General features: G+C 44.6%; 1 protein-coding gene across 3 annotated transcripts in view; it reads left to right on the top strand.

The window, feature by feature from the left end:
- LOC119382980 (gamma-aminobutyric acid receptor subunit beta) overlaps positions 1-12,481 on the top strand; it is a 213,248-nt gene that overhangs the window by 152,849 nt on the left and 47,918 nt on the right. For all 3 annotated transcript variants that reach the window (XM_037650925.2, XM_037650926.2, XM_037650927.2), the window contains exon 5: positions 2,078-2,160. In XM_037650925.2, coding sequence (XP_037506853.1) covers positions 2,078-2,160 — 83 coding nt within the window. The remainder of the gene's footprint in view (positions 1-2,077; positions 2,161-12,481) is intronic.

Below are 12,481 nucleotides of genomic sequence, written 5' to 3' on the forward strand. Positions count from 1 at the left end.
CGGTTGCGGTGGTCGTGTTTATCGAATTCAGTTTATTTTTTTACTTGAAGCCATCACCCTCTTTTAGGTCGTGATGGCGAGTCTGGGTAAGACAGGGTGTTTGCTTTACTTTAGATGAGGGCAGATGTGTGCTCTTTGAAGCAGGTTACGTCTAAACTTTGCCGCGCGCTGTTTTGCCGCTGTCGGGCTCTTGTCTTGGACGCAGTGAACTTTTCTTTTGTACGCTTTCATTTTTTTTATCCTTTTAAGCATTAAGCCGTACAACGACCGTAGTAATGCCGATGGGAGATGGCTGGTGCGTGTGTGTGCTTTGGTACTCGCTCGAGTATATTCAATTTTGATGAAATCCTTTGAAAACCTCGCCCATCTCCGGAAAAGCCTACTTAAAGTTTTTGCTGGTGCGCTATTTTCCTCTGGTAGTGAAGATCATCTGCACTGCGCGCCCTAGTACACATTGATGTATAAAAAGTTAAAAACGAAAAAGAATGTAAGAGACCGATTTTTACACCGAGTTTTTTTTGTTTTCCTCTCATGAAAGCGTCTACATGTTTGCAACGTGAACCTCTTTGAGACCACTCTTTTTTTTCTGAATCTTTATTTTCTCAGCAAAAAGGTTTCCACCGAACGTTACCATCTTGCTTGCGTAGGTCTTGTTCATGTTTATCGCGGTTCGCGCATACGCTCTTCACCGCTCTTCTGTCGAAATCGGCAAATTGAAGATGATGCGTTTTTTCGTATGTGCTTCAGATTCGCACTAAATTAGGCGATGTAACATAGCCGAATCAACTTGTCAGAATACCACACTAGCTTGAGCTTCTCTATGTAGATTACGAGATAACAGGTAACAAGGCTGCTGCCGTCAAGAGCAAGATAATGTTCTCACTCTGTTATCTTACCGCTTGCAATATCTTGCAATAACGCAGGTGTCATGACTGAGCTTTTGGTACAAAACTGTTCGTGTTTAGAAAAGGTAGAGGCAGCGCGCATGAGGAAAACAGAGCACCTGTGGACGAAGAAAGAGGCTGTCTTCTTCTTGAAGGTAGAAATATTAGCTATGACAGAAAACAGGAGATGCTAACTTTGCTGACAGTCATGCATGCTAGTCAATGTGATGTTTATTTTGACGCAGTTTTTTTCCTTTTTTTTCCTCTCTTTTTTAACAAATTTGCAGTATATTTGCAAACAACTTGTGACAAAAAAAAAACAAAATAAAAAAAAACGTAAGCGCTTTTACGTTTTACGTAACGCAAAACGTAAAATGTCCGTGCATAGCGAACAGGAAACTATCATCATCATTAACCGGCACGCGTTCTCTTCGTCCTTTTCTTCCTCTTCTGCCTCGCGCCGATAACACGTGCACCGATCTGCCCGGCGTGGGGTGCAATTACTCTCATAGGCGAGATAACGAGTGCAGAGAGAGAGAAATAGAGAAATGGAAAGAGAGAGAAAGAAAGAAAGTAAAGACAGAAAAGGAAATAAAGGAAAACAGAGAAAGAAATAGACAGAGAGAGAAATATATAGAAAGAAACAGACACAAAAAAGATAGAAAAAAAAAAGAGAGAACAAGACAGAAAGAGAAAGAAGGGAGAGAGAAAAACAGAGAAAGATATATTATATTGAGAAGGAGAAAGAAAGGGAAGAAAGTGAAAGGAATAAATACAGACAGAAATACAGAAATATAAATAAACACACAAAAAATAGATCCTCCTCGTCCTCTTCTACATCTTCTGCTTCGCTTCCATCACCTCGCCAAAATTATCAAAACCAACCATCACGTCGCAAAACTTATCGAAAGCAAGCATAACCTCGTCAATGCCAGGACCAGCTAGGTGCCGATCGGCTCCGCTGTTTCTGTAGCCTAGCGTCTCTAGTGCAAGCTACGTTGAGCATCAGCTAGGCTTTCACACCTAACTTTAGCGTTGACCTTAACCATGAGTAAAGGCGTGACCCTTAATTCTTATATCTTTGTAGCGTGTATGACCTTCCAAGCGCGACTTCGTATGGAGAAGTGTTGCCTTTGTGTGTCGTTTGCGTATACCTGTACTCACAATGGGCTCTGTCTTCTTTCTCGTTCCAGACTGACGGTGACTGCCAGCTGCCCAATGGATCTCAGATACTTCCCGATGGACAGACAAGCGTGCACTATAGAAATAGAAAGTTGTGAGTTCCACTTCACTTTCGTCTTTCTTTCAAAATGGTGCTCTCGCGTAATTCATGCCTTCTTTCGCAGCTGAGTATCGAAAACCGATCTGAAAGAAACAAATCACCTATATTGAGATCAATCTTATACTCAACTTCGTAGGCGATGTGAATGTCACAGAGAGCATGTTTTGCTTAAACTCGGTCGATGTACTTCGATAAAGTTCACTTGTTGCCGCTATTGTACCGTTTCGTTGAAAATGAGCACTGTCTGGCTTGGCGTCCGTTAGAGATAAATAGCAATCAAACTTAAACCTACCTGGCACTTGGTGTATTCTGAAAAACCACGTACCATGTTCCGCATAGGTATTTAAGCGTTGTTTAGTTAATTATCGTGTGCTGTTGAAGACTATCGCTTTCATAATGTGGTTTTGGGACGTAAAACCCCAAAAATTACTATGTTATTATTATTATGAGGACTGTCGTTTGTAGTACGGGCTTCAGAACATTCTCGAGATAGACCTCGGGGCCGACTTTACTCGGATAAGCAGAAACATTTTGTTTCAAAGCATAACGAACGAAACGAAAGGCGGAGGCACTTTCTGGAAGCCACAGACCGTAAATAATTGTGAACAAAAAAGATGCAGCATTGTGTACGCCTTTGTTCAAATATGCAAGTATGCAGAAATGCAAAGTAACTATTACAATCATGAAAAGGTTCTAATGCCCTACGATTACACTTTGGACTAACATAACTTAGGACGTTTAACTTATTTACATTTACGACAGTCATTTACTTATTGATTGATTGATTGATTGATTGATTGATTGATTGATTGATTGATTGATTGATTGATTGATTGATTGATTGATTGATTGATTGATTGATTGATTGATTGATTGATTGATTGATTAGTCGTTTATTCATTGATTTGTTCTTTCCATGAAGAACTTGCACCGCTGTGAAAATAACAAAAAAAGAATAGAGAAGCTTGGCTTGTCATCTGTATCCAGTTTAAGGTTCGTGTCGCCATATTGGAGCGCGCAATATCTGTTTCTTAACAAAATTCACTACAGACAAAAGAGAACGTGCTTACGTTATGATCTGCCTAAATCAAATACTTGGAGACGCTTGTATGGCGACGATATTCCTAAAGCTCTTCCTAGTTTCTCGTTATGAATACATGAGCGCGCGTTTTTTTTTTTTTTCCTCATTTTCCCCCACGATCAGATGTGTAGTACAGAAGGCAGATTCGCAAGAGTTGGATGAATGCAATCTAGGCAGCTGCAGTATGCTCTCTCTCTTTTTACCGAAGGCGGCACTTGGAAGCGAGGACGACGTGCAGGGGTATATCGTACATATATTCCAGGAATGATAAGATACCCTGCAACGCCCGACGTCTACTCTGTATGCTGTCTGGATTTCGTCGGCGCGCAGAAGTTCGGGCATTTCTTGCTTCCTCTTTTTCTCCTGCGTCCATAGCGCCTCGCGGTACGTGCCTTTCTGACGAGCCGGGACGGAAGAATCGCGCCGAGGAAGCGGCGCCATAGCGACGCGCCTGAAGAAGAGATTCCGCCAAATCTCTGCTCCATACCGTTCCTTTCTTTTGTTCATCTGTTCCTCGTTCCAAAAGAGAGGACAATAGCAAAAGAAAAATCCCGGTCGTCCTGCAGAATAGAATGCAAAGTACGGCGGCCCTTTCTTTTTGTCTTCACTGCACTGCGCCTGTCCGACCGTCTATGTGTACCCGTTCTCTATATTATATATACACACCTCTCTACCGACCATCTGCGCAAAAACTTTGCCGACGATTCCTGCTGAGATTTTTTTCTTTCTTTCTATCCATTTATTAACATATTTCTTTCCCTTTTTACATCTCGTGCATACGTGTAGATATGCAGAACGAGGCTGCTCGCGTATGCGTGACTGGAAAGCGTATTCCGTGTTTGATATTCTCGTCGACAAACATACCCGACAAAAGAAAAATAGAACCAAGAAATCAGGAAGGGCGAAGCCGCGGGCTGGCGTCAATCAGAGCAAACAAATCCCGCCACGAAAATCTCCGGATTTTGTTATACACGCCATCTTTCTTTTTTAATCTTTTTGTATGCATTATCGCTCGTTTGTAATTTTTTTTGTTTTTTATCTAGCGAGGAACGCTTCCTGAGTGTTCGCGTTTATTCGAGTCGCGTTGTTCGGCTAAACTTCGACGAAGCGGATCCTGTACGCGCGGCCTTTTTTTTTTCTTTATTTATTTTTCTTGTTTATTTGTTTATTTCTGTTTATTTATTTGCTGCCTTATCACGCATGGTATACGCACGCGTGCGGTATAGTTCTTTGCCGTCAAGTTGCATTTGTCTCGCATCAGCGTTCCCTATTCGCCGGGTTAGAATACAAATCACTGAATATCAGGCCTGCCTGGGAAGCAGCACTTAGCTTCTTCGTATTTGACGCCTGTATCTTTTCTTCCCTTATTCTAGTTTGTTCTATTTTTCTTCTCTCCAATGTAAGCAATCGCTCACGTAAACAGGCGTAATCATTTTTGAAAACTTGTTCGCACGTCTGTTTGATAAGTTTACAACAGGATAAAGCGCGGCTGTTAAAGGTCGGCATGAAATTTCGGTGTGTGGACTTCGCAAGGAAAGAAAGAAAGAAAGAAAGAAAGAAAGAAAGAAAGAAAGAAAGAAAGAAAGAAAGAAAGAAAGAAAGAAAGAAAGAAAGAAAGAAAGAAAGAAAGAAAGAAAGAAAGAAAGAAAGAAAGGTGGGTCTGGAAGAGGTGTTGATTACTTTTAAGATTCATTCGAAGGCAAGAAAAGCGGTTATTTGGTCTGGTTAACCTGTCTACATTTCGTTTCTTCCATTTCACACACTATCTCTCTCTCTCTGTTTCTCTGCAGTGACTTTTGTCTTAAAATGCCCCGAGCATAGATCTTCACTAAAACAGAAAATTTTACAAGCGATAAAATATCCGGGTCGTCGCTTGGAAAGTTCCGTGGCAGCTAACACGCGACGTAAGGTATATAATTTAAATCAACAGACGATTTTAATAAACGGATGCATCTCACCTAAACATAACATCAAGTACGGTGCCATCAGTTTTACTGAATCTTGCGCAGCAGAATTAGCGGAATATTGATCACACCGTTTCGTCGTTGATAACGGCTAGAGTTACTGTATACGCTACCTTTAGGTAGCGGAGTTGCGCATAGGTCTGGCTAGCAACCACAACTTTGCGAGGAAGTCGTACTCCGTTTTACAGCGAAAGCTGTTATGAGATCATTTCACCGGCCGTTTTTGACGCCGTAGTTGTCCGCCGCCGCCGCCGCCGCCGCCGCCGCCGGTGTCCGTAACCAGTATCGCTCGAAATAAAAAAAAAACGAAATAAGAAAAAATTCCAGGATGGAAGGAGGTTCGAACCTGGGCCCTCTGCGTGGGAGCCCAGTATTCAACCTCTGAGCCAAGCCTGTGCTTGAAACTGCTTTGCAAAAAGGTCCTATACAGGCTTCATGTCGGGAAGGAACCACATTAGCATATGCAATATAGCGTGGTAGAAGAGTAAAATAAGCACCAAGCGTCGCACAGCGCGAATTCTGTAACCAGGCGTCACACAATGCGAATTGCGCAACGAGTAGGCTGTTGAATGCTTCCAACCCATTACAAAGATCTCTGCCATAATTCTTCATCGTCATCAGGCACAGCCTCAACAAAGTGCGCATAATGCCTTGCATGCGTTTCGCAGGTACCACGGCTCTCCGTAGAATGACGAAAAATGGCACAGTGCCTGCTGCCCTACTTCTCAAAAATTACAATGATTTATAGCGTAGTGGGTTCCTCGCAAGTGCACTTGTATTGGTTGCCAAGGAAGCCCATAAGCGCACGATCCGTTTCCTCGGGGTCTCCGTAAAATTACAATGATTTAGACCGTAGTGGGTTCGTCGCAAGTGCATTTGTATTGGTTGCCAAGGAAGCCCATAAGTGCATGATCTATTTCCTTGGGGTCTCAGTAAAGTTCTTCACCCCCCACCCCACGTCAACGTATGCTATACAGCATGACGGGGAGGGAAATAGCGACCGGGCGTCACCCAATGCAAATTACATAACTGGTGGGCCGTTTAAAGCTTCCAACCCATTAGAAAGGGCTGAGCCATAATTCTTCATCGTCATCAGTCGTCGCGTCAACAAAGTGCACATAATGCCTTAGAGACGTGTAGCTGGTGCCTCGCTTCTCCGCAGAATGACGAATAATGGCTTAGTAGGTGCTTCCCAACTTCACAAAAATTGTCATTTATGGCGTAGTGGGTACCTTTCTAGTGTACTTTTATCGTAGTCCCAAGAGAGCTAGCTTGCAACGTGCTCTAGCAACGGCGCTCTTCCAGCTTTCGCTGTGACTGTGCTGCGGTTTCAGCGCAGGCCTGGCCTTTTTTTGCAGGTGGCATGCCAACAGTGTCGCCGACTGACATATCTGGCGTGTCGAAGATCGGCGATAAACATTGACGGTCGATGGCTAGTATTAATGCAGTTCGCTGCAGTGGCGACGTCGAAAAATACAAAAATTGACCCGAGCGTCAGCTTCTCCGCGATGCATTTTTGCTAGTGGCGTTTGGAAGACAGACGTGCAACTTTGCTACATAAAGGTAGCATATACAGTAACTCTAACAACGGCGAGAGCAAGGCGCCCTCTTTCTGCTCATATCCGACAGAGAAAAGTTGGTAGCGCCTGGCGGAGCAAGGCCTCTGAGATCTCGGAGGGCCGGCGTATAATTCCTCCTGGATACCTTTCCTTCCCCCTCCCCCCTCCCCAGTGCTGGGTAGCCTACCGGGCTCAGCCCTAGTTAACTTCCCTGCCTTTCTTCTATTCTTATTCTCTCTCTCCATCCTGCTCTCGTATCAAGCCGTTCATTTCGGGCAACATTATTTCCGCAATAAACTTCTGCCCTCGCCATTTTCTTCGCAACCCGCTCCGAAGGATCAGCTCACGGCTTTCCAGCGGGCCCACGAGGTGGCCGGCAGGCTCGACTTGCTGGTCCCTACGTGCTACTGAGCCGGGTGCGCTACCCAGTCGCGTTCCGCAGGACCTAATGAAGTTGTTTTCAATTCAATTCAACTGTAGCAATAGCTTCTCTGTACGTAGCTACCGCGAAATAACAAAACCGATGTTGAAATCTTCTCAGTTCAAAAATTTCGCAGTCTGTAATGACTTTGGATTTCGTTTCGCGGTAAGTTTAAAACGTATACCCGTTATACTGTTTATCAACTCACTCCAAATAATTAATTTCAATATATCAAGAACCTGTGCCTCTAGCACTTCATTACGCATCTTAAAAATAACTACGCAGGAAGACTGACGTTACGCTGAATTCAATTTCAATAGCCGCTTTACAACACGCATTACTGAAGTTCCTGAACCCCTTTGTCCTGCATAACACTAATAATTTTCCAGGCCAGAATCACCCAGCTAGCCTTAACAGGCTCCGTCATAGTCTAAATTTCATTGTTTGATTGGTTGGTTGACCCACTGAAAATAATGGCATGTGTCGTTTCGAGTTTTCCTCCGCATATAGTGTTATACGAGCATGCAGAAATGACTTAAAAGTGTCTGTTTGGGAAGAAATCGGTGGCATATACCAGTCAAGCAGCGCAGTAAGACAGAAATCGTCAAAAATTTATTCTCGTTTTTTTTTTTCGAAAATTGAGATCAGAAAATTCCTCATACGCAGGGATCAAAAACAGTCAAATCAACGTCTTGTAAATATATGATCCTCGTAATCTTTGTCAGCAATTCTTTCATAGACACTGCTCTTAAGTATTAAAGAAACAAAACAATTTAGCTTCGTGCGATACTACTATGCTAAAGAAGTTACTAATCTCAAGTGTGTGCGTTTAATATATATATATATATATATATATATATATATATATATATATATATATATATATATATATATATATATATATATATATATATATATAGAAGATGCCGCGCGAAGAAGACGCACGTACGAAGGTTATATATATATATAATCTTCTTACCGCTGTTCTAGTTACCTTCCGCGCTATAGATGCGATGTCTGAGGGCACCGCAACTTAGTATCGATCTTTCTATTAGGTCTGAAACTGCGAATCGACTGATATGTACTTCACCCTATAGGCATCGCTCTAATTTGTTTTCAAGTGCTGCATGGCGTCGACTCTTCGGGTCGCTACGTCAAATTCTCAGTGCTTAAAAACAAGAAAAAACACACAGTAGGCGACTTCTCCCGCAGAGGCACATTCCGCGCTGCTGCGCTTGCAGCGAGCGTATTCCAACTTCCGCAGCCAGAAAATTGAGCTCATTAACGGCGGCTCTCGTCAATGTAACCCCGCGTGCTTAGTACTTCGTCCTCTGAAAGTGCGTCCGTGCGTGAGTTAGGTTTAGCAGAGGAGGGGGCTGGCGCAGAGGAAGGCGCACGGAGGAGCGTAGAGGCAGCAGATTGTGATGTATGGCGAGATCATCGACGATGCTGGCTCGCCGAAACATCCTCCCTCGTTAGGGACACACAATTTCGTCATTAGCGATGCGAAGCAATCTTCGAAGCAGCACCGCTAATTTCGAGAACCAAAAAAAAGAGAAAAGAATCGCACCGGCGGCAGCTCCTTTTTTTTTTTGCATCTAATATACAGTAGCACTGACAAAACGTGCTTGGTGTTCGCGAGCAGATTTGGCGTTAAACCTGCACACGAGGTGGTGTAGCCATACGCCACTTTCGGCAGCCACTATACTGCATGGTGGAAAGAAGTGTTAATTTCTAAGGGCTCGTTTTCTTTGTTATACACAATATTAATGAGTACTAAGAGACAATAATGCCAAGGAAAGTATAGGGGGATGTTTTTAGTAGTAAATGTGAGGTAAATGTGAAGAAAGAAAAGTGGACTAAAAGATAGCTTGCCGCGGGCAGGGACCGAACCTGCGACCTTCGATTAACGCGTCCGATGCATGGTGTACGAGAAGCACCTTCTCTAACGAAAGAGGGAAAGGACAGAGAAATTAAAGGATAAAGGGTAGGAGGGGGGGGTGCACGTGCCAGTTCGCTGCGCGCGCCTGCTTGCAACGTTATCACGGCCCTGCTTCGGGTTTACGCGAGAACGCTGTCGAGGTAAGTGGTGTGACTCGAGCCGTGACTGGGCGTTTAAAAAACAGGGCGCGTACGCGCCTGCATACCCTTGACCCTTTAAAGAAAAAGTGCCGCGTCATTAGCTAAACTCAAAGAATCTCGCAACTACACTCTAAGAAAAAAGAGAGTCAACAGAGGGTCATGGAACCCTGACTCTCTTCGGGTGTCCATCTGACCCCTTTTGGAAGGTACAGGCAGAGAAAAAGAGTTCGCATTTGGGAAGGAGTCACTGGACCCTCCTGAAGCGCGTTTCGATTGGCTTCCGTCATGAAAGAGCCACCGTATACGCCATACATATCGCGCGCTTGCCCTTTGGCGCCGTTGTGGCGCGTTGCTCGCCGACGGAGACGGGGTTGGCACCGGGGTGGCGCGCCGCTGGCGCCGCTTCTGGCTTCTCTCTCAGTCGTCTCAGTCAGTCTCAGTCTCCTCGTCTATTGGAATGCGTTGCGTGGTTGCGTTGATAGCGCGGGTTGCGTGTCTTGAAGTTTCATCGGTTTCATCAGTTTCATGTTCATGCGCGTCTTCGGTGGTGTTGACGCCGGCTCCGTGCACGAAGTGGCGCTTGGAGGGCGGAATATTCATGGAGCTGCGGATACGGACAACGGGCGCCAGTTAACGGTGAGTGTACTGCTTTCGTAGGCACTAATTATACAGCTTTAGCTGGGCGTCTGCAGCAGCTCTGCGGAAGTTATCTGCCAGCCATTTCCAACAGCAGCCTGTGTCCGCGGGGCTGTTGCGGATGCCCAACTAAAGCTGTCAGTTAACGAGTTGCCACCGTTATGCGCGTTGCTGTACAAGCTCCCATAAAGTGAGCGATGCAAACAATTATCGAGGGTCATTTCTTGCTGATCGCACGTTGTGTCCGCACTACTGAAGGCGCAAGATGTCGTTTTGAGATGCACTTTAGTCTACTTCATAACAACATTTCCATCGACCTTGAGTGTGCTGCGTGCTTCCGCGCGTGGGAATGTGAAAAAAAAGAAAGCCTGTGTACAGAACGCTCACACGCACTACATATAATGGTGTTTGTTGGCTTAAAGACGGTAGTTTGAGGTGCAGATATAGTACGGTGGCTTCCAGAACGTACGCGGTAGTCATTCAAGTTGGACACGCCTCGCCGGTAAAGTGAAAAAGCTCTAGACTTTCGACGGCGCGCGTTGTTGTTGCGGCCGCTGGCGTGCCCTCTTTTCCCTCGTTTCTGTTTGCTGTTTCCGTGGTTTGCATACACTGCGATGACGTTGGGCGCTATAACAGAATCGAGTGAGTGTACGTGATTGTGGGAGTTATGTGCGCTAATTCTAGCATATGACATGTCTGATCTCGACGTAGACGGCGTACGCACGCGCTGGGTGTCGTTCGGGCCCTAGTACTCGCATCTGTTTATCTGAGTATTTAAGGATGGGTTACGTTTGTAAAACATGCGGTCAATAACCGCTCACGGCATGCCCCTGGCTGCCGGAGGATGCGCTTTGTTGTTTTGTTGTTAGCCTTTATTATGTCTGTGTGAACCACTTATTGTGTAGGTTTTGCAAACCTTTACTGCAATTTCATTTTCTCATCATATTATCCCGTTCTGCTTTTCAGATACCGTTTTTCATGGTGCTCACGGTGTACAGGAGCGACAACCTAGCCAGCCACAAGTCTGATGCCTCAAGCCGTCACCACTTTTTATTTATTCTTAATCACAAGGAATAAATATGGAAACATGATGGCGATTTCTCCTGTTCATTTAGCACCATATGACACTGTGCACATCACAGTCACACATTTTAGTTGGCTATACTCATAGAAGCATGTAAATGAGGAATACCCTAACTTCTTAATTGGAAATCACAGACCATCTTTTCGCGCTTTCTATATAACTTTGCTGGAAAATATGTGTTGTTTTGACGAGTTTTATTAAAATAATGCTAAAACTGAACTATTCTTTTTTTACAGTCGCTGGGCAGAACGGCAAGTATTATTGGACTTGCTTAAAATGAATACTCCACTAATTTCAACAGCAGTCGCGCAAAAGTAGAGCAAGGATCAAATGAGTAGCTTAAAATACTTGTGGAGTCGCTTGATGCTTCGATGTGGGTCCCTTGACCCCCCTAGGAGCGTTACCGGCAAGAGTCGTCTGACTCCCTGTAAGTGGTAACGTGATCCTCCCGATGAGAGTCTTTGCACTCTTCCTAGAGGGTCAGGGGACTCTCCTAGAGCGCGCCGACCCTGACCCACCAAGAGAGTCACCGTGACTATTTAAAGAGAGTCCTATACGTGGCAAGTCAGAACTCTCCGAAAAGAGTCACGCATACTCTTTTTTTTCTTAGAGTGTACCACTCGGGAGCTAGCTCGGCGTTCAAATTTTCGCTGCCCCCGTTTGCCATTGTCGCCGATGCGGCAAAAAAATAGTGTCTCTTGTCCCTGCGGCTGACATTACAATGCCCGTAAAAACAATAAAGAAGTGTTCGGCTGCGTCAGCACCGCGGTTATTTGTGCACTGGTATGCATCGATAATTAGCCTACTCCTTTGTTTTTATCGCTCGGTCAGCCAATTGTATTCGTTATTGAAGCTGTCGAGATGTCGTTCCTCGCTAGGCCGGCGTTAACGGCATGATTGATGCGTCGAGGTTTTCTCGCTGTAATTGTTTAATCACCACGAAGCTGGAAAATGCATGTGAAATCCCTTTTTTTCTTTTTTTTTGTTCGCGGCAGTGACCATGGATTTAAACAGCCATAGATTTTTTTGCGCTGAGAGAGAGAGAAATACAAGTTTGGGGGAAAGGGTTAGCTCGGGCTGCAAATTGAATTTGAGATTGAGGCACATGATGGAAGACCTCGTGCTGCCGTCAGCCGAACTCCGCGCGTTGTCGTATAGCTACTCAGAATTTCGGTGCTGTAAACACAAAATTCTGTTGTTGCTGTTTTTCGTCTACAAGATTAGAGCCAGTTTGCTGAGCCCACATCTGGAAAGTTTAAAGAAGAAAACGTCACTGTTGTGTCATTTAGTGGAGCTGCAAAGTCCCTCGTGTTTCTTCCGCTTCTTTAAAAACTTGGAAGTCATAATAAAAGATGCAAGATGAATCTGCATGACGACAGGGAGGCAGGGAAAGTAGGTCACCTTGGGCAGGGATTCGCTGCAATATAATATTTTAACCAAACGTTTTACAGAATTGAGCGAGATGAATTTCCGGCTTAGGAGTTTACG

The sequence above is a fragment of the Rhipicephalus sanguineus genome, chromosome 2, assembly GCF_013339695.2.
Source record: "Rhipicephalus sanguineus isolate Rsan-2018 chromosome 2, BIME_Rsan_1.4, whole genome shotgun sequence".
In the NCBI taxonomy this organism is placed as follows: domain Eukaryota; kingdom Metazoa; phylum Arthropoda; class Arachnida; order Ixodida; family Ixodidae; genus Rhipicephalus; species Rhipicephalus sanguineus.